This window comes from Urocampus carinirostris, chromosome 17 (genome assembly GCF_059441175.1).
Source record: "Urocampus carinirostris isolate Australia breed hairy pipefish chromosome 17, RoL_Ucar_1.0, whole genome shotgun sequence".
NCBI lineage: Eukaryota > Metazoa > Chordata > Actinopteri > Syngnathiformes > Syngnathidae > Urocampus > Urocampus carinirostris.
In genome coordinates, this window is record NC_142365.1 from 7519927 (window position 1) to 7543648 (window position 23722).

Here is a 23722-nt window from a genome sequence, read left to right on the forward strand (position 1 = left end):
CTATTGTTAGCTGCTCCATATAAATAAAGTATGCTTCGTCCTTTAGTTTCACCCTAAAGCTGATCATGAAAGGTAATGACGCTTAATTCCGTAATTCAGACATTCTAAAACATTTTTGCACTCTTTCCTTCTCTATATATATACACATGATAGCAACTTAGCTGCAGGCTATGGTATGGCTTGCTGCTAGCCGTAAATCTTGCTTCTTGCTTCAGTTTCACCCGCTATCCACAGCTAGTCACGCAAGCTAATGTCGCTGAGTTTCATGATTCATTCATGTTTTACTATTTTTTCCACTGTTTTCTTTTCCAACCATTCATCTTAGAAGCTTGGCTGCAGGATATGGACGGCTGCTAGCCGCTATTGTTATTGTAAGCTGCTCCGTGTAAATAAAGCAGTGTCACTTGCCTTCATCAGTTGGTCACGCATGCTAAGGTGGCTAAGTTCCATGATTTCTTTCTTTTTTCTTTTGTTTCCTTTTCCAGCCATTCATGATAAATTCTGCTGTGCTCTTGCTTTGACATTTTTAGCATAATCCCCCAAAAGCGACTGAAGTAAACAACGAACACCAGCTCTGACCAACACCCTTATTAGCTGCTCTGGGTTAATCTAGGTTGCTTGTCTTGTGCTGTTCCTCTCAGGGATTCATACTAGATTTTATGTCCTATTGGATGAAATTCATCTTTGCTCTTGCAAGAAAATATTTAATGAAGTTTTTTACCACTAGGGGCGCTAAATAATACACAGTGCCCCTAAGAAAAAAAGACTCAATGTTTTATCACAGTATTCTTTCACCAGAGAATATGTTGAACTGTTGATGGAAAGGCCACAGCTGAGAACATTTTACAAGATTTTTTTTCCTGTTAAAAGATGTTCTTCCAAGCATTTTCCCATCTAAGAGATGAATGAAGGAGAAAATATGGTAGCTCGCGGCAAAAATAACCCGGCGACCACTTATTGGTCGATCAAATTACAAATCTGCCTGTTTTCTGAGGCTCTTGGAATCCCACATTGAGGGTTGCCAATGGATTCCACTCTACGGTTGATGGGACGCATCAAAGCATCTGCTTCCAATATTCTCGAAAATTACACATTCGCTCTCTCTCACAGTCACCTGCCTTATAAGGAGCTCTTTCATAGCCAAAAGAAGGACTAAATGCCCCCCGAAATCTATTCCGTTACCCGAGGTGCGGCTCGGAACTAAAATGAGACGGCAAGGGCGTGCTTACATACCTCAGGTCTGGCTCGTGAGAAGATGGTCCATCGCAGATCGGATGTTTCTAGCTTGGTATTCATCAGGACTTCTGTGAAAGACAAATTTAATGTATGAGATGATAATGAAGTAGCCACCACATTCACCTGCACAGTATAAATCGGCGTTCATTTTCAATTGAAAAAAATATGGAGATGAATATATTTATATAGAGGTTGTGCAGCAACGTGGAAAAAAACTCAGCTTTAAATCGTTTGAGAAAAAAAAGGACATTTTCCCGTCAATGGCAAGAACTTAAAACACAAAGTACATTTGAAATGTTCCAAAAATATAGCAACATTTCAATCAATAAATATACCGAAGCCATATCCCTCCTAGTGGGAGGTGGCTCGGGTAAAGAGAACACTCACATTCACCAAACAGTCATTCATCTTCGCTCTTCCTAGCCTGACACCGAACATTAAGCACACAGCACAACAAGTAGAGAGTTGCTTTTCCATGCAACATTTCATGAGCAGAAAGGTCCGATAACAATATTTGTTATGATTATTAGCATAACTTTGAAATGTTTGACAAATTTAATAAAATGTGAGAATAAATTCAAAGATTTTAGCTTAAATAGATCGTCGGGAAGGAACAAGCAAATGTGTTTCTTAATTTAACTTTTGACATTACATAAATGATGATTTCCTGTATGTCTTTTACCAAAATCAACAAATTACTGTTTGATCCCAAAACGATCTCACCTGTTTATATGATGTGCGTAAGTGGCTTGCCAGTAGCATGGACTTACACTGTATATGGATGCATACAATTGTGGCATTTTTGTCGTGAGGGTATGAAATAGTCCTGGATAAATCAATCAGTCCAAACGAGGCTTTACTAGCTAGAAAACCAGAGTTTGCGTGGATCATTTGTCTCTGTAGTAGAGGTCCAACAGTGCTTTGCGGCATTAAAATATTCCGGATGAGGCAAACTATACGGATATATTTACTGCGATTGGCTGGCAACCAGTTCAGGGTGTCCCTTGCCCACTGCCCGATAATTGCTGGGATGGGCTCCAGCACCCCCGCGACCCTACTGAGGATAAGCGGTGTAGCTAATGAGATGAGATGAGATACGGATATATTTATGTGCGCAAGTAAACAGATTAATAGTGTCTCGCCATAGTATGTATACAGCAGAGCTGCCAACTGTTTAAATGTTATTTCAGAGTGAAAAAAAAATCTAGATTGATTTTTTTTCATGGTAGTATTTACAAGCGCCATCTTTAGGTTGAAAGTGGACTGCAAACAACAAAGTAGCAATCATGAATAACGATATTGTACATATTTCATATAAACATAACTGTATTATTATTTGTTACAATCAACATTTTTAATACAAAGTTTTTTACCCCTGATTATTGTAGTTTTTATAGAAAATGCGTATTTATTAATTTGGTATAAACTGGCATTGTAAACTATGGAAGATGCGTAGTATACAAGTATATATGTCATGATTACTGATGTGACTCAGCTGTGCCCGCGAATTTGGCGCCAACTGCCTCGGGTTCTGATTGGCTCCCTGTCAGTATTTGAACCCAGTCCTGTCTGTCCCCTTTTGTCAGTCCGTCTGCGTATCTCCGTGTATACAAAAGAAACTAAATATGAATAAAATTACTAAATACTTTTTTCGATCCTGACTCCCGCTCGTCCCGTTTTTGCTCCCGTTTGTCTCCGGCTATGACCCGTTTTGATCCCGACCACGTCTGCTCTCCCGTTCTGGCTTACGACTCGTTTCCGACCACGTCTTGCTCTCCCAGTCCCGGCTACCGACCAGTTTTACGCCCCTGACACAGCCATCGCTTTCTACGGAAAACACAATCAGAGTACGAGAGCGACTTACTTCCCGCTCCCAGCGAACACCGGATCGTGGGCCCTTCCTCTCTCCTTCAATAAAAATTGTGGTAAACGTCACGCAAGTGGGTCCTGTTTCCGTTCTGGTCTTGACAATATAGTTCCTACTTGCCGGAAATTCACTTAATACGGGTGGTAATGGAACGGATTAACCGCATAAACAGGTAAACAAAGTGTGAGTTATTTAAAGAAATGACATGGAAAACATTACAGTTTCCACAGTTTCATATTTCAGATCTGTTGTTGGTGTTTTGAGGAAAAAAATAGGACATATTTCCAGTAAATAAAAAAATACTTAATTTATTGATGCAACACACAGTGTGAAGAACTGAAAAGATTCCCGCCACACTAAAATCACATTTTAAAAGAAATTGTTTTCCTCCGCCCACGTCTCACCTCTATGAATCACGCCATGCAAAAAATGGCTTAAGAACCACAATTACTATCAAAAAACACCCTTGGATACCCGTGTTGTATCAGAGCCGAAAAACATCCAGTCACAATCTGCTTTTACAATTGATTCCCCCCCCCCGTTCATGGGAAAAACAACCAATACCCTTCCACTGCGATTGGAGATCTCGGTAAAACCTGAACAGCGTTTGAAATATTTGGTTTAAAATGAGTTTCTTTTTCACGGGAGGACGTTTTTCCCCGGTCGGTGCTCAGCTGGCCTTCAAGAATTGTAGCTGGGATGAGGTTTTTAGAGGCCACCGGCGTTCCTTGAAGAAATCTCATCTCCTACGTCCGACCGTTTGGTTGGACCAATAAATAGGATTTAATGCGACACTCTCAAATGTGCCACCATCAAGTGTATGAAAATGGATGAGGGAGGAAATTGAGTGTTCAAGCTGAATTTATCACAGTTGTTAAGAAATTGCTGGGATGAATCGGTAATAATCTTTCCTCGTCCGCATGTTTTGGGAGGGTTACTTTAAAAATGAAATATGATATACTTATTAGTTGCCTGTTGAAAAATATCATCAGTAACGTCTCCTGAATACCATAATATTGCAGTAATGTAACTTGATTGCTTTCAAGAACTTTTGGTTTGCTCCAATACCAAAAGACAAAATAATTATCAGTAAAATGACTTAATTCTGTTCAAACGAAACCATAAAATAGCATTGGCGGAAACCAAGGTCAGGGTGTTGCATGTAGTCTTACAAAAAACTTCTCTACTTTAACCACGTAGTATCGTTTATGAACTCATTTAATGCTGGTCGTTTCTCTCAAATCGGAAGAACGGTGTCAGCCAAACTTTGCCATTTTGACTCATTTTTCAAGGTCTACAGAAAATTTTGTTCCCTAGCTAATGATTCTTTCCATAAACTCAAGCTTGCAAAATGTTTTTTTCTCCCAAAACATTCAACTTATTGGATGAATGATGCATGAACTTTGCAAGACATTATCAATGGTTCAGTGTTTCCCATGCTGGGATCACAGCCGCCCACAGACTCCCAATCGTTGGATAGAGAAAGCAACATGTGGAAATGGTGGCTCCTTGATGTGTGGACAAAGATCTGATCAAAGCCATTCCTGCCATCTAGTGGCAATTTAACATACTGAGATCGATCTGAGAGGCTTGATTCTTACTGATCAGCAGCGCCAAAGCCTTTAGAATAGTTTTTGAACTAAAACAAAACAGTCGTTTTATGTTTTGGCCACCCGTTCTGAAAATGTGTTTATACATTATGGCACTGAATGAGTTAATCAAAAACAAACCTTACTCTTTCAAATAGCAGACAAGATATGTTCTGTTTTAGTTAAAATTAAGATAACAGTAGAGCAGAAGAGCAAACAGAAGAGCAGCTTCAGCGACAGACTGCTATCACAGTCTTGTTCCACGGACAGGCTGAGGAGATTATTTCTTCCTCATGCCATGAGGCTCTTTAACTCCACCCGGGGGAGTAAAAGCCCACATTGAGCCCCAACCCCGCATTTGCATACTACCCTATTTTTATTAGTGTGTATTTTCCGTAGCACTATTTAAATACTCATATATCAACACGTTATATTGGGTATTTTTGTATTCTATATCTTTTATTTTATCATTTTATTTTTCAACACAGAGATACTACTGGAAGTGTGATTTTCCCTACGGGGATGAATAAGGTACCTATCTATCTATCTATCTATCTATCTATCTATCTATCTAGTAATACAGTGATCAAAGAGAGGAATTTGAACAACAGTTAACTGCCAAATAAAGAAAGAAGACAATCAATGAAATTTACTAAATGCCCTTGAATGCATCACTAGTGCACCTCAGTCACGTAAGCCTCACGAAACTGCAAGCTTGCGCCAATTTAACAAAATCGGTGCTACACTGAAAAAGAAATCAAATACAGACAAAACGAAAATATCTTTAGCCTGCAACACAGTGTGACAAACATCTGTACAATCTGCGCAACAGACACGGAGGTTACTACAATCCGCACGCTTGTCATGCTTAACCCTCATCTCTCTCTGTCTCTCTCGTGTCAGTAATTGAAATTATAATAGACACAATTTGTCTATCCGCACATTATGTATATAAAAAGTAATCCTTATTTTAACTGAATATACAAGTGATTTAGTTACGTGTTTTTTTCAGTAACTGTAGCAGAATGCAATTACATTTTTTGTATTCTAATTACTTATCATTGTTACGATGTATTCCTTGACGCCCATTTCGGTTATTTATTACTTGAACAGGCTCTCTGCCAGTAAGGTGTTTCAGGGGGTGGAAAATCTCTGAAAGTGACAAAATAATCTTTCAACGGCTCACATCTACACAGGAAAGGAATTTTGTGTCAACCGAGGTCGTAAAATCAACAACGGGGGGGATCAAACAGGGATCTGAAGCTTCACCTTTGGCTGAGCGAACAGATTTCCTCCCTCTGTCGCCGTCAATGGAATTTATGACACCATTGTTGTAGTACACAATTTTTTTTCTTTAATTCTTGGACTCGTTTCGGTAAATTAAGTTACGGAGTCACACAATATATTCACGACGTGTCTCGTTTCTCCCCCAGACTCGCCTCAACATGCTTCTCAGTTGTCCGACACTTGCTCACGTTACATGTTGCAGGGGTTTCAGATTGACTGATTTCAGCCAACACGTCATTAGAAACACTTGTACAATGGTCCCGAGGGATCTAGTACGGCTCCTTGCTGTACGCCTTTGAAACAATAGTAGCACTATTATCGCGCTAGTTGGCTAAACTGAGCTTGTTAACCACAAGATTTAATTTATTAAGTGGCTGGATATCGAAATACTTAATTATTTACAGATGTTTAGAAGGGTGGGGAATACTGTGTGAAGAAAGAAAAAAAAATCTGTGATACATTAGGTGAAACGTGAAATACATCAACTACAACTAGCCAGAGGCGATTTTAATGAAATTAGAATCAAACAAGATTGTGATCTAAAAGAATTTAGCAGATTGTCTAAGAGGCCTATTTTATTCTGTTCCGGCAGAGCCACCACCCTGGACCTAGCATACATTTTCCAAAATGTAGCCACGAGACACATTAGTCCAAAGCATCACTTTGTTACCCTTGCAGCTAGCATAATTTCAACAGTTAATGCTAAGTAATTTAGTAATTAATGCTTGTTCTATTGACTTTTATACTACTAGTAGTAATGCTAATATTGTGGTACAGATACAGTACATGAATATACAGTATGTCACAAAAGTGAGCACACCCCTCACATTACTGCAGAGATTTCATTACAACTTTATAGAACTTCACAGAAGAAACATCGCTTTGACTTAATGAAAGTATGTCAACAAAAGCCATGGCTTACTGAAAAGATAAATATTCTTCAGCCCATAGTATATTTTGGCGGCAACCAGGTGAGGAGTACAAACATGTTTGTGTTGTGCCTAAAGTGAAGCATGGTGTTAGGAATGTCATGGTTTGGGACTGCATGAGTGCAACTGGAACTGTGGAGTTGCATTTCATTAAGGGAAACACAAACTCAAGCATGTACTGTGAAATCCTGGAGCAGGGAATGTTCCACTACCTTTCGAAACTGGGTCGCAGGGCAAAGTTCCAGCCTGACAATGTCCCCAAAATACACTTCTATGAAAGACCAATACTTTTCTAAAGGGGCCAAGCGTAAAGGGGATGGACAGGCCAAGCATGTCTCCAGATCTGAACCCAAAAGAACATCTTTGTGGCATTCCCAAGCTGAAAGTGAGGAAACACAAGATTTTGAATATCGCCCAGCTCAGTCATGATGTCGTGGAGGAGTGGAAGATTTTAATTGGTTAATGTAAATTAGCTAACTTGTCTCTTTTTAATTCGTAAAACATGGAAGAAAAATAGTCAGAAATGTGCTATGGTAAATGGTCTGCATTTATATAGCACTTTTCAGGTCAATGAAGACCTCCCAAAGCGCTTTACAATGTGCTTCACACTTACCCATTCACACACACTCTAACACACCAATAGTGGCCATGCAGCCATGCAAGGCGCCTACCTGCTTATTGGGGGCATTAGGGATTCAGTGTCTTGCCCAAGGACACTTCGACATATAACACGGAGGAGCCGGGAATCCAACATGCGATCTCTTGAGCCCAAGACGAGCGGTCTACCTCCTGAGCTAATGCCGCCCCAAACTAATTATTCACAGTTTCTTTCTTTTGCTGTTAGTGAAAGTAGTCGAAAATGTCCTCATGCTAATCCCCACAGTTTTTTTTTAATTTCTATTTGTCAGTGTAGCATAGAAATGGTGAAAGTAAGAGAAGTCCAAACGCCAACCAAACCCTAACAAAGAACATAAAAGAGGAGTTAATTCCAGCTTGTCTAAGAAATGCACGTACTTAAACGCGCATTATGACTGAGCTGACTGAGGCTGTGTTCATGATTTTAAACCAGGAGAGGGTGGCAAAAAAAATCCAAATTCCATACAGCTCCTTTAAAGAATCATAAAAAAATTGAGATTGCAATTTAAAAACAAACATGATGAGTTTTCTGCTTTATCGCCCACCCGTTAATTCAACCCTCGGTTATGTTCAGGATGAAAACGTTACAGCAATAACCTCTCTTCATATCCAAACACGTCCAAACTCTGAAACCGAATATGATCGGAGGCCTCGGCTGCAGAAATTCCTTCCCCGTCGGTTGAAAGACGACTTGCAGCAGTGAGCCCATGAGCACCGCCTCGGCGTTCAACACCAGCGGCGCTATTTTATTTAATGACGTTAAGAACTGCAGCACCGACACTCGTTCATCTCTGTGATCTGCCGTAAAGTGAGACCCACACCGCACCCTAAAGAGCAACACGGAGAGACCCCCCTGACTTTCTTTACCCTTCTAAAAACAGTGAATAAAATGCACATGATTTGACATCCTCCTCCGTACAGCTGCTTTTCCTTCTTAAGATAACACGCCAACACAACATAAATAATATCGCATGTCAGCTGACTCCTCGCCTCCTTGTTTTGCTGCTCACACCCGCAGCAGCTCACGTTTTGCCCCCCGGGCTAATTCAATACATTTCTCAGGAAACACTAATATACTTAAATGGACTCGCATTGCAATTCCCAACCAACTCTCGCTATTACAAAACCGAATTGCCCAAATCGCTTACTGCATGATCGCTGTGGTTGTTTTTCCTCATCTTGGATGTTGTTCTCCATCTAAACGTGCAAACCATATATTGCAAAAAATATATGGTTTAATATCTCGTGCATCCATTCAATAAGGTTGGTGTAAAGTGTAAAGAAGAGGCGAGACGTTTCTTTTGAAATTAAAGTGGAATAAGAAAGCTTGATGCGGTTGAGAAAATAGTTGGATCGCTTTTGAAACGTATCTTCCAAAAGTAACAATACCGATGCTAGCCAGTAACTATACCAATACTACTTGGTATATTGTTATTTAAAGGGACAGTGTGTCTAATTTAGCACCCCCTGGTGGTAAAAAATACAACATGGATTGAAATGAAACGCAAAAATACATAAACAATCATTTCAACGCACAACCTAGAAATGTGCATTTATTTTTACTTAATATGAGCTCCACTTAGAAGGAGTTGACCTAATTGTCCGCCATCTTATTGCTACGGGTACTCGTAAAACCAAAAACCTTGAAAAAAGTTGGGAGAGAAAAAAAACAAAGAAAAATGGTGCAGTTTGGTCACTTTGAGTCTCCGTAGTTAGTATTATATTTCTTGTGTTTTTAGCCCTCAGTTGCACAACACAATTAAATCTAATGGTGAAATAAGACACACTGTACCTTTAAAACTAGCCTATAATACACTGATACTTGTCAGGCTGTCAGTAGTACTTTATTTACCCAGTACAATATTTTGTTTCTTTTAAAAAAAATAGCAGGCGAAAAAAAAGGTTGTTTTCATGTAGAAGAAAAAAATAAAGTTATTAACTATATATATATATATATATATATATATATATATATATATATATATATATATATATATATATATATATATAATGTGTGTTTTTTGTTCTCTTAGTACCAAAAAGTATCAAAATATATGACATACTATGATATACTTTAAAAGAAATACATGTATTTTCTGCATTTTACCTGAAATGGCAAATTTATATTTTCCAATTTCTATTTCATTGTCATATACATACCTACACAATATATTACATTATTCCATTATTTTTGGTTCCCTTAGTGCCGAAAGGCATCAAAAACATGCTGGTCCTGAAATACAAAGGTTATATAACTTTGTGATAAATACCCGCATTCAACATTTTTCTCGTCACCACAAGAAAAATTATAAAAATAAAAGAAAAAACAAGGAGACATTTTGACGCAATATCAATACCTAGTATCAGTCCTATCCATCCTGATTGTTAGGAGCATTTCTTGTTTTTTTCCTGAATTAACAATTTATTAAGGCATTAGTTTTATCTGGCTAAGCACCATCCTTTTATTTATGTATGAAAGTTAACATTTTAGTACTGGAATTAGTCATGGATACGGATACAACTCCAAGTTTTGTGAGCTTGTGTTTTTTTAGGCGGATAACGTTGGAAATCCTAAAGACAAAATGAAGTCATTTAAGGTTAGTATCATTCAATTTGAAAGCTATCTAAATTGGGATTGTCTGTCTTGGTCTGAGTCTGCTTTTTTCCTCGAGCGCCGTGTTTGATTTAATCAACATTTTCACCCCTCTGAAAATAAGACCGAGCTTGACATCGATTTTCACTTCAAAAGCTGAGAGGCCCGGCTGTTTCCACAGGATGTTTACGTCAGGATGTTTAAATAAAAATGAAAAAAAAGACCTGTGTTGTTTATGGCGTTTGTTTACGTGATGTCTGTAGTTTTGGAGCCAGGAATGCAAACATTTGCCTCTTAAGTCACATAAAAAGGGACTTTTTTTTTATTAATAATGATTAAAGATAAGCCTTTGTAAATGTCCATTTTTATTATTCAAAAATATATTGCTCCGTATTAAAGTAATCCCTTGCTGTATCGCGGGATCACTACTTCCCGGATTTTGATCGTGCATTGTGTTCTACATTCTGATTGGCTAACCAGAATAAGATGCTTCCTTTCAACAAGAAAGTTAGACCTCTCCACCTGCTAAACTTGCTCTAGAGCTACATGCGAGTCTTTCGTGCTCCCGAGTGGTTCCCTGGTCCTATTTCAAAAATGTTTGATAATGGAAAAATACAGAGGCAAATGTAAGGTAAAGTTTTTCATCACGTCCACTTGATGGCAGCAAAGTATCATGTAAAGTAAAGTGGATCGGGTAATAAATCCACACAGATTATAATTTAAGAGTAGAGACAAATGAGACGTTATTTGAAAATAAAAAGTTTATAAAGTAGTGCACTCTTATTTGTCAAACAAATATTTGAGTTTGTAAATTGAGTTAGTTTTTATAATGGAAAAAAAAATTCTAGTTAGCAGGTTTTGACTATTGCAGGACGATTTTGGAACGCAAGCCCCATGAAAAATGAAAGATTATGGTAATGATTATTTGTCATTGCACTTTCCTAGCTCTTCTTCACTGAGTGAAAACACTGACAGTGCTACAGTCCACTCTCTGGCTGCTTATGGTATTACTTCAGAAGTCTCAGTTTTGGCCTGATGATATATTGTAAGGATGCACTGAAACGAAAATTTTAGGCCGAAAACAAAAATTGTGAAACGCTCGACTGAAAACTGAAAAGGAAAATACACATTTCATAGTGCACCTATCCTCTTGGGTGCGAACCGTAGGACAACGCTATACAAACTAATGCCAGCTGCCGTTCATGACGAGGGAAGAAGAAATGCAATGGCAAAGTCAAGCCATCAGAGAGCAGTGTCGGTAAGCTGACTTGTATTATTTATAACATTTAATGAGTGGTCTATAGAGTCAGACTACTGGGAAACATGGCAACAATTTTAAGCATTAACAAGTATTTCACTCACATTTCAAACCTTGAAAATAAAACATTAAAACTAGCATTTTCAAGGATTTTACACACCCTATGAACCCTGTACACAAAACAGTGACGTAGTGGTGAAATATTACACAATGTCCCTTTTAAAAATGCATGTTTGTATGATAGTTCCTGTATTTTGCTTATCATTCGAATCAAAATTGTTTTTCTTTTTGTGAAAGTTTTCATAACACACAGTCTCTTTAGATATTTAATGCACACAGCTATTGTTGATGACCACTCAGGCTTAGCTGGTACCTCTCTAATCTTGCAATTCTTCAGGAATTACTGTACAACAGTTTGTTTATATGGTTAAATGCGGACACATGACGAGTCTTTATTGTTTCTACTGTTTGCAGGAGTTGCGAACTTGGTAGAGGGGTGGGAGATTTCCGTCGGGTGGGTGGCCGAGCCCGCTCCCGCTGAAAGAATGCAAGGGGAAACGCCGACTTCCTCTAATGAGATTTAATTCTGAGTTGACTTGAGTGAGAGGCACGCAATAGAAACGCTCATCCAAAACACTCAGGCGAGCGCATCCTGTCTCATAAACCTTAATGATAGAGCGCAGATAAACAGTGATTACTATGCTTTGGCGAGGCGGGGGAGGGACGGTTAGGAGCTGCGTCCTTTTTTTTCCCCTTTTCCGATCAGCATATGAAAGTGTGGCAGGTGTGCACTTCAAAGACCGTACGGGATAATCGGGTATGGTTTGAATGAATGGACAAAAGTTTATCATGCAATTACCCTTGTTTGTAATTTTCCGGCAGTCCCACCGTCATTTTGTTGCAGAAGAATGACAATTCTTTGGGGCTGAAAACTCAAAAAAATCCGGAATATCAATTTGTTTCAAGGGATAGCACCTACTAGTGGTAAAACACTTCATTAGAAATAATATTGATTTGAATAATAAGCAAAAATACATGAACTTTCATATAAACCAATGGTTTTTTAACTGGTCTGACTCCAGGAGTCACCATTACACTATAAAAACAAGCAGTGACCCAAATCAAGAGAGAAAATCCACTTCTCAAATCTATCGAATGAATGGATTGTGCACTTTAAATCGAAGTTATTCGAATTTATTCAATTTTTTCCCCAAAACAAACTGCAGAGCAAACCAAAAATGTACTGTACATACTCACAAATAAGCCTATTGCATAAAGGCGACGCCCAAAAACGGCTTTAAAATAGCAACAAACGAAAATCATACTCAAAATATTCATAAATCATGTATCCTAACGTTGATAATTATTTGATTATGTAGATAGAAAGAATTATATGACTGTAAAAAGCTAAATATATATATATTTTTAAACTAATTAGCTTAGATTAGCTCTTCAATAGTAGACATACTTTTTGTATTTTGCAATCATTTCTTTCTTTGACTAAATGTTGTCACTGTGGTTTCGCAACGCTCGGTGGCCTTGTGGGTAGGGCGCCCGCACCCAGACTGGGAGGTCGCTGGTTCAAAGACTTACAACATTGGTACTCATTGCCTCCCTGCTTAGCGCTCGGCATTAAGGGTTGGAATTGGGGGGTTTGTTTACCTAATGACTTCCAACACAGCAGTTGGGTCTAAAATGGCGGCGCCCTATTTGGCTGCGGCTACATCGGCTCGCTACAGTTTAACTGTGCGGGTTAGATGTATCGACATTTCGTTCTGTGTGCATGGGCACGAGAATGACAATAAAAGTAAATTCTTCATCTTCTTTTTCACTTTTCCTTCCCTTTATCACTAACTTCCTTGGGACCCATTATTATGGGTAGAAGAGGAAATAAAAACAACAAATCACAATAAAATGAAATGTGGTCCCTCACAAATACATTTGGTGCAGCACCGATTGACTAAACAGGAAGAAGTGAACGAACAGGGTGTCACCATCTACATAAGAAGGTGTAATTGACCCTTGTTTTTTTCTCCTTTTTTATTCATTTTGCCAAGGTAAAGGCTGGCGACCCACTGAACACGGGTCCGTGACCCACTTTTGAGAACACTGATACAAAAGTGTATTTTTTTAATATTCCTAGGTCGAGAAATTAGCATTTCACGAGCCTCACCTAGAGGGAGTTGACATAATGGTCTGCCATCTTGCTGCTAAGGGTACCCAAACCCCTAAAACAACTGGGTAAAGAACAAGAAGTAAAATTATGCATTTTAGGTAATTTGAGTCTCCGTAGTTTGTATTCTTCCTTATGCTTTCCAACGCTCGTTTTCGGTTGCACGACACAATACAGCAACATCTAGTGGTATAATGTTAGACCAAATAACCTTGCCCTTGCTTCTAAGTGAAGGAAATGCTAGTCCCTTGTAGGTGGTCAGGGTTGCGTAGGGTTACTTTAACTGGATTACTTTCAATTACTTTTGGAATACTCCAATACCTAATATGCTAATAAAAGACAAAAGGACCTAAATATTGTGCAGGCTTGGGGAGTAACGGAATACATGGAACGGCAAAAATGATGTTGGCAAGCTGTTTGGATTTCTTTTCATTTTGTTTCTGTCGTATTTTATGTTAGTTTTGCTGGAGATCAAAGCCAGGAGAGAAAGCTTACCACGTGTTGTGAGTCATAATTTTATTCATATTTAGTTTCTTTTGTCCTTTATTAGCATATTTTGTATTGGAGTAATCCAAAAGTAATTGAAAGTAATCAAGTTAAAGTAACTCTACCCAACCCTGTAGGTGGTATACGTAATGCAAATCACCCAAGCGTTTCGGTACAACAAACAGAATGAGGAGGTGTTACATTTTCTTCAAGAGGAGAGGACAACAATAGAGGGTGTTCCATGGATCTCTTTTGAAATGTAAAACCTGATCCTGTCCGTTTCTTTTTTTTTTTAACAAAAGAGAAACGTAAAACCAATACTTCATCCTCAATTTGTCTAGGCTTGTCTGCAGGCCCGAGATTAACGACGTAATATTCAATTTCAGGACATTTTTGTGAGCTTTCGTCATTTTGGTGGAACTGCTTGTTAAGAAGCAGAGAGGAAAATTATAGCCACAATTCTGCTGCAATCAGACCTCATTAAATTCAACCTTCAGGACTAAAATTAAGTGGCTACGGAAAAGGAACATAAGTGTACAGAAGACCCTCGAGATACGACAATAAGGTGGAGGTCGCAGAGTGGAATTGATGTATAGCGGGGGATAGAAACTTATGATATTTAGCTCCAAACCCTCTTTACCCCCAAAAAAACATAAAAATACCAAAATAGTATATCGTAAGTACTACAAAATGTCTCCAAGGACTGCACAGGTTACAATGACACCATCCCCTGATCTCAAACCAACATTTGGGCAAAGAAAAACTCAAAAACCTTAGCCTGAGGAAAATAAGAAACCTTGTGAAGGCCTCACAAGTGGTAATAAACAAAATGACATTTTATCTACCTTTGATGATCATTTAAGATGGTCAAGTGAGGTTGCGGGTGGATGCGAAAGGGGGAGGATGAAAAATAATACAGATTTTAAGACTTCAACACGCGAAGGGTTGTCATGCCCTTGAGAGATATCCTTGCTTTAATCGCCTCCTTATTAATAATTATAGTCACGATCACCGATTGGTTTCGCAATGCAACTTAGCGAGGGTAGTGATTCTTGTCTCCTATTCATATTTCTTGATTGCCTCCAGCTTTGCTTCCTGGGTTATCACTTTTTACCCCTCCCTTTAGCATCTCCTTGGACCCATAGGAGATAAAAACAGTCAAAAAAAAACCACAGTATTGCATTGCCGACTCGCAAAAGTCTTTACGGAGCACACAAGATTCTGAACTGGATGAAGATAGAGAAAAAGGCATTGTGGGAGGTAGTTCAACCAATAGCAGACCAGCATTTTATAGGTCACCACCCAATAGCAGACAGGTATCTTAGAGATGCATTAACGTCAGAATGTTACAATTTTTCTTTAAGTTTATGCATACACAACATAATTTCTTGTTGAATATATATAATGGGGAAAATAACATAAAGAACGTTCTTATTCCACACTATGAAGTAAAAACGTCGCAGGGTGGGGTTGCCGTATCCCGAGGGTCTTCAATCTGTTTGTTTCGAGGTGAAAAATAATTGCTTCAATTAGTAGTTGTACCCTGAGCGTCACTTGAACCTTTGACGACCGTTATTAGAATTAAAGGAAAAAATGAACTGCTGTATTCAGCTTTCTGTATAATTTACACACACAAAAACACAAAAGGCTCGGGGTAAGCCAAAAATGACGGTGAAATCTGAGAAGCTTCTCAAGAAACACAATACGGGGACAAGCGGTAAAGGTCAGGCCAGCATGTGAAGGAAAAAAAATAATTGATCTAGCGCCACCTGTGGCTAATATATCTCTCGTGTTTCTTTACAATTAGGGCCAAACCGAAAACAAAACATTGGCTCCTACGACAATAAAGTGATACAGAGTTACAAGTTTTTATGATTTTCCTTTGATTTATTTTAGTTTGGTCTTTAATTGGCAGACGAAAGAAGATTTAGAGGCCTAGGCAACTGCCCCCCTGCATATGGTTTATATTTTGTAATCGTTTGACTGGCGCTTTGGGAAATTAGCAGCATGTTTCAAAATTGGTGTAGAGTTAGATGAAGAGATTAATTTGCAATGGTCCTGAACAATTAGCGTGAGGAAGGAATGGGAAAATACATCTGGCCTGTTTTTGTGTTCAGAAAATACTCCAAGATATGACCATAATCTGTTCACAAGGTGAAATTGCAGCATAGGGGGGATATAATCCTATGATAATTAGCTAATGCCTTCCGTACTCCGGATAAAAACATCAAAATAACATAATAGTACAGTATAGAGTAAATACATGCATATGATTAGATATCTTTATGAACAAAATATACATGAGTAGGAAACATTTGATCAACTTGTTGTGACTTGAGCTGGTTGAGTGGAGTAGCTGGTGGATGCAGAGGGGGGAGGAGACGGTGTCGACACATTAAAAACGAGATGAATGTTAAACCTTCCACTTCCACCAACTTATCAAAGGTAATGATGCCCTCATTGTATTTCGTGATAATCACAAGCTAAGCTTCCATGGTTATAATGGTTTTGCTCCCCTCTTTAGCATCACTGCAAGCCTTGGACTCGTAGTGAATAAATATAGTACAAAAATGCATTATTAAAGATTGTTTACTCAAAATTCTGAACTAAATGGAGAAATAGGCATTGTGGGAGGGAGTTCAGCTAATAGAATATGGGCATTTCCACGACGCCATGACATTAAGTAATAGCAGATCAGCATTTGAGTTTGACTAATAGCAGAAAAGCATTTTAGAGAAGTAACTCGTCAAACGCATGAACACTGCAATGGTTGAATTGTGCCTTTTTTTCCCATAGGTATCAGTCTTTTGTTTTGCTTCTCTTTAGCATCACCTTAAACCCATATTGAATCAATTTAGTGGAAAAAATACAGTATTGAAGATTGTTTTAGAGTACATGAGATGATGATCTGAATGAAGAAAGAGAAGGCATTGTGGGAGGGAGTTCAGCTAATAAAATAGCTGTTGTTTCATAATGCTGTGATGCCAATCAATCGCTGACCAGCATTTTATAAAACATGCAAAGTTTTTGGCCACGCAAAATAATTGCTTTGGACATCGTATAGTGGGGAAAATGCCATAAAGAGGGGCCAAAAGAAATCTTATTTCACGCCGTTAAGTGGAAACATCATAAAGCGGGGACGCTGTATGCTGGGGATCTACTGTATGGTTTTTAAAAGACTACCAAATTGTTGAATCGGAGCTTTGTTGTCTTTGGACAAAACCAGGTCTAGTTTTTCCACCCCATTTATTCTCATGACAAACAGACGCATTTGTATTTTGGAAGCCGTTTCCTAAAAAAAACTGTTCAGTTCCTTGCACTCCAAACTCATTCCTCGTAGATTAAATCCTCCTGCCGGCTAACATAACACTGGGTTAAATTAATGGCTCTCTTCTCCCCAAATTGGTTTGAAAGTTAAACGTCTGGGATTTATTATGGTAGTTTGGTCAGATGTGAGTTTCAATAATGGCAGGGGATTACAGATGCTCCCCGATTTACGAAAATTCGAGTTACAAAAAACAGTAGACACAAAAAAATTTCGGGATGTCAAAAAGTTAGATTTTGTATTGTGCACCTTTTTCAGAGTACAGGACATTACTGTAGTGCTTCTTTCCGCCACTACCGCCGTGTGGCGCTATGAGAGCTCACCCAGCATCCAACCCAAAGAAGAAATCCGGCTTCCTCTTCCTAGTTCGTGTGTAAATATTCTATAGTGTATCTCCAGCGCGCTTAGAACTTTGACATTTTTAATGTTTAATATCTTGTGCATCCATTCGATTTGGTTGGTGTAAAATGTAAAGAAGAGGTGAGACGTTCCTTTTGAAATGAAAGTAGAATATGAAAGATTGATGCGGTTGAGAAAATGGTTGGAACCCTTTTTTTCGGCCACTTTTTACCACAGAGGACCTCTTGAAGCGCATCTCCCAAAAGTAAGTTAAACCTCATTTTATTTATCTTTATAGAGCATATTATTTCATGAAATGTTTATTGTTTTGCTATGTTGTGACTTGAGCAATGTCATTGTTTTGGGAAGTGTAAATGAATGAATGCTGCGTTTTATCAAGAAACAATTAGTGCATTGCAGAAGAGTGGGCAGTGTTTCGGTCCGGCTCAGTATTTGCTGTTTCTCATGTGGCCCCCTAAAAAAAGCCCACCCTTGGTTAACGGGAACTGAAAAATGACTTGATTTTAATTTGTTATTTATTTGCTTGCCCTTAAAATTGGACAGATGATTATTTACGGATTTACTGACCGAACACAGTGCCCAATCAGTTCGGTATGTTCAATCACAGATGCATTTTTCACTGTACCCTTTTTCTTGTGTTTATTATCATTTGCCACGTAATTAAATCAAATTAATGCTACACATTAGAAAAAAAACAAATTATCCACTTATTTGACGAATCATTGCAGTTGTCGGTAACTTCTTGACTGTTAAAATACTCAATGAGACTATTTGAATTGAATTATGTGGGGCGGCACAGCAAATGGGTAGTTAGCGCGCAGCCCTATGGTGCAGAGGTTCAGGGTTCAAGTCCAGCTACCGGAGCCTCCGTGTGAAGTTTGCATGTTCTCCTCGTTCCGGAGACTTCAGTTTCCTCCCACTTTCTAAAAACATGCATGTCAGGTTAATTGGACAGTTCAAATTGCCCCTGTGAATGAGAGTGAATGGTAGTCTGTCTCTCTGTGCCCTGGGACTGGCTGGCAGCCAGTTCAGGGTGCCCCCTGCCTACTGCCCGAAGACAGCTGGGATGGGCTCCAGCATCCCCGCGACCCTACTTAGAATAAGCGGTGCTGATAATGGATGGATGGATGTCTATTGTGTGGGGCGGCAAAGCAAATGGGTGGTCAGCGCGCAACCCCATGGTGCAGAGGTTCAGACTTCAAGTCCAGCTACCGCAGCCTCCGTGTGGAGTTTGCATGTTCTCCCCGTTCCGGGGACTTCGGTTTCCTCCCACATCCCAAAATCATGCATGTCAGGTTAATTGGACGGTTCAAATTGTCCCTGTGAATGAGGGAGTGAATGGTAGTCTGTCTCTCTGTGCCCTGGGACTGGCTGGCAACCAGTTCAGGGTGTCCCCTGCCCACTGCCCGAAGACAGCTGGGGTGGGCTCCAGCACCCCCGCGACCCTACTGAGAATAAGCGGTGTAGATAATGGATGGATGGATGTCTATTGTGTGGGGCGGCAAAGCAAATGGGTGGTTAGCGCGCAGCCCCATGGTGCAGAGGTTCAAGGTTCAAGTCCAGCTACCGCAGCCTCCGTGTGGAGTTTGCATGTTCTCCCTGTTCCGGAGACTTCGGTTTCCTCCCACATCCCAAAAACATGCATGCCAGGTTAATTGGCCGGTTCAAATAACCCCTGTGAATGAAGGGAGTGAATGGTAGTCCGTCTCTGTGTGCCCTGCGACTGGCTGCTAACCAGTTCAGGGTGTCCTCTGCCCACTGCCCGAAGATGGCTGGGATAGGCTCCAGCACCCCCGCGACCCTACTGAGAATAAGCGGTGTAGATAATGGATTAATGGATGGATGTCTATAGTGTCATTGATAGAAGCAGCTTTACTACGTTGTTAAGTTTGTTTGGAGGGATCTGTGGCGGCTACCAGATGATAACAGATGAAAGAGGTGGTAACGCTGCTACGGTATCGAAAGCCAGTCCTTATAGACTGGGCAGAGAGCAGTCGATTTCGATACAACCCCGAGTGTGTACTCGGCTTCTTTGTTTAAAGTGTGTACTCAGCTTCTTATTTGTATGTCTTACAGCATAGTTGTGTCTGGTCAGATTGAAGCAGAGTTTCCTGTAATTCCCGTCCTCTTCCTGAGTCCCGGGTTTGGCGACAGGGCGCTCTCCGACGGGAAAATCATTCACATTTAAGAGAGGCAGACACTGTTTAACTGCACGACGGCGAATAACAAAAGCCTCCTGCGGCTCGGCAAGTTTGAGTACGTGCGAGCTCGTCAAACGTCGGAGAGCTGAGCGAGTTTGAGATGAAAGAAAGGTGTTAATGTTGGAAGCCTCTTCCCCCGGTTTTCTTGTCTGTCGGGGTGCATATCAATAAGAGGGAGGGATGATCTCTGTCTCAAGATAGGAAGTGACCTAGTTTTGAAATTTCAACACCAGACCGAAACTAGGAGGACCGGAGAGGATCTAGAGAAGGGGGCATCAACCTGAATGGACTGAATGTCACACGCAAATTCAGGTTTACGAAAGGTTCAACGTGAGATAGTTAGCTGTGTAGCGGTGGCATGCGAACAGTAGCCCAAGTCTGGCTAACGGCTACCAAAAACGTAGAAGCAGAGGGACACACAAACAGCAGAGAAAATGTCTCGGCTGTAAAAGCTTAGCTGGGCAGTGTTCTCTATCTTCTTCCTTCTTAAAATAAATAAAAATAAACCAGAGGGTCATGCAGAAACACACCCCCAAGTGAAAGCCAGTTTCGCACGGCTCGCCTCACTTTTGACCCTTTTAATCACCACATAAGTTCGTCAAGAGATTTTTTTCGGTTTTAATTTGTCTTTTGCAGCGCGGTTATCCTGGAAAACGGACTACTTCATGTGCTTTCCCTTCTCAAAGTTTCTCTAATTACCTCATGATGAAGTTTTTGAGTTTTTCCTTGCCTTTAAGCAGGTTTCAGATCAGAGGATGGTATAATAGTCGTCTGTAGAGTCCTTTGTGACTTCTTGCTATACAAATACATTTCATGATTACTGATATGATGCACCTCTGCCCGCTCCTTTGGTGCCAACTGCCTCGGACTCTGATTGGCTCCCTGTCTCTATTTAAACCCACTCCTTTCTGTCACCTGTTGTCAGTCCGTATGAAAACCTCAGTTTACGTTAGGCAAGCTTTTCTACCCTGACTCACTCCTGTTTCGGCTCCTGTCTGTTCCCCGGCTTCAACTCATTTCCTGATCTCGACCACGTTTTTTGCCACTTCCGCCTTCAGAGCAACTTGCTCCCCGCCAGCAGTGATCACCGGATTGAGCGTGTAATCATTTCCCTACATCCCAATAAAACTGAGAGAAAAGTACGCAAGTGGGTCCTGCCTCTGTTCTGGTCGTGACGATCAAAATGACTTGACTCTTGGCCCAAAACAAAAAAGGACTTTAGGTCAATTCTCAGCACAAACCTTATCCTTGCCCAATGTTCTTATTTTAATGGTGTGCGTGTGTTTTAAGTAATAATCGAACTAACGGCAACTCCAGTTGTATTAACATTCAATCAAGAGGAAAAAAAACATTGCATAGTTCTGTCAACTCACATCAAATTGCGATGTCCGCCTGGGTGGTATGAGCGATCTGACGCCGGAGGGGTGAACAGAAGGTAAAAAGGATACGGGACATCATCTTGGTTCTGCGCCATTTGCAACACCGCCCACAAGTAATGGGTTCTGACCCACCGTGTCAAATGCTGTACAGTGGACTCAAACAATTTCTTCCTTTGTATAAACAACATTCACTCACAGCTGGACGAAATATTCCCAAGGAGACCATTGCGTGCATTGAAAAATTAACTAGTTTACGACTGCTGGGAAAAAGAGTCTTATTCGCTTGTTTGATTACAAATACGACACAAGGACAAAATCCTGCATTTCAAAGGACACTAGCGCACGTGTCCATCATTTTGAACACGTTCTTTCATCGACACTTTTAACGTGAAGCACTCTACTTGTTATGATAGATGCAATTGCTTGGCTCCGCAGCGCATTTCAGCATCTCCGGAATATTGATCGGCCATTAGGAGAGTTCAACCCCCTCGTCTTCCAATTATGGACACCACTCTCTCAAGTGCTCTTCAGGTATAACAGGACAAGTGAAAAACTCAATAGCTTCTTGAAAGCACCGTTGCAGCTCTCCCGGTGGATGATTGATACACCATCCTTTAGTAAGGATAATAAATTAGATGAGAAAAGTTGAAAGATACTTTACTTTTCTTTTTTTTAATCCGAGTTTACTCTGGATGTTTAATGAATGGAAACCACAAATAAGCAACACTAAGAAAAATACTTGTTTTTTTGATCAAAATCAATCAAAATTTCACTTTTAAGACACTGAAAACTCCAAGGGCTGTTTAATTCAATCTCCTCTTTTCTCCCCACCCAACATCCCTGAACATCTAATACACACACATGAACACACACTTTGACCGGCTTTAACTGAACAAAACATGTAACTCAGACATTGCATGACATTTACCAACATGTGGATGTATCAATGAGAGTGCCAAAATGACAACACTATGAAACACAAACTGGCTGTAACTGAATAAAACAGGAAAGTAGAACGACGCATGATATGAAAATAACAATACATAGAGTGCCCTAATGATGAGACCGTTAAACATAATGTTGGAATCCCTACAGGCTCCTAACTGAACAAAACATGAAAAGTAGACGATGCATGGCATATACCCACATGTGGATATAATTATAACAGGGATGCCAGGAGGGCCAGGCCATGGAATATAATGTTGGAACACTGACATCTGTCTCTCTGTCTCTCTCTCTCTCTCTCTCTCTGTATGTCTCTCTCTGTCTGTCTCTCTCTCTCTCTTTCTTCCTCTCTCTCTATCTCTCTCTGTCTCTCTCTCTCCCTCTTTCTTCCTCTCTCTCGCTCTCTCTTTCTTCCTCTCTCTCTGTCTGGCTATAACGGAACAAAACATGAAAGGTAGACAAGACGGGACATATACTCAAACCCTGATACGACAATAACAAGAGTGCCAGGATGACAATACTATGAAACATAATGTTGGGACCTTAACCAGCTCTAACTGAACAAAACATAAAAGTGAGATGAGGCAAGACATATAACAGTAACTTGTGCAATGACGGAGAGATCATGAGAATAACAAATTTCACCAATAATGTCCTCTTACGTTTTATAATACCTCTCCTCAATTAAAAAAAATCTGGAACATAGCCATATTTTTGTCATGGTTGCCATGGCGCCCAATTGGCCCCACCCATGTGGCGCCAGCTGCTGCATGCTGACAGATTGGCTCCCTGTCAGTTTTTAAACTCTGCGCCTGTCAGTCCCCTTTTGTTGGTCCGTCTGCGAATCTCCGTTTTTACACAGCAAGCCCTTTTTCGCCTGTCCTGTGTTTTTGCTCCTGTTTTTCTCCCGCTACGATCTGTTTGATCTCGACCACGTCTGCTCTCCTGCCCCGAATTACGATCCGTTTTTGATCTCGACCACGTCTACTCTCCTCACCAGGCTTTCGACTTTTTTCCGTTCCCGACATCGGCATCGCTCGCCACAGAAGTCCCACTTCCGCGTCTGAGCAACCTACTCCCCGCGACCAGCGATCTCCGGATCGTGTGTGCACTCCTTTCCCTTCTTCCCAATAATACTGTGAGAAACGTTACGCGAGTGGGTCCTGTCTCCGTTCTGGTCCTGACAATTCTGATAAATTCGGCTTGAGGAAGGAAAAAAAATAATCTCCAACTGCCTAAATCTCCAATGGTTTTTCTGCTGGATAGAAGAAAATGTCTCAAATGTGGGTCACTTGTATCGATTAATGCAGCATAGTCCATTTTTATTCATTATGTCAGCTGTCACGCCGCAGGATGCTGAACTGATGAAACACACCTCTCCCCAAAAAAATCACTCCATAGGATTTAATAGACCAAGACGCAAGCAGCTGCTCAGAGAACGGAAGCATGCTGATCTAT

The 23722-nt window shown here is 40.2% G+C and overlaps 1 protein-coding gene across 3 annotated transcripts in view; it reads right to left on the reverse strand.

Annotated features, from left to right (window-relative positions):
- LOC148349073 (ephrin type-B receptor 4a-like) overlaps positions 1 to 23722 on the reverse strand; it is a 96682-nt gene that overhangs the window by 45419 nt on the left and 27541 nt on the right. For all 3 annotated transcript variants that reach the window (XM_088320831.1, XM_088320832.1, XM_088320830.1), the window contains one exon: positions 1234 to 1304. In XM_088320831.1, coding sequence (XP_088176957.1) covers positions 1234 to 1304 — 71 coding nt within the window. The remainder of the gene's footprint in view (positions 1 to 1233; positions 1305 to 23722) is intronic.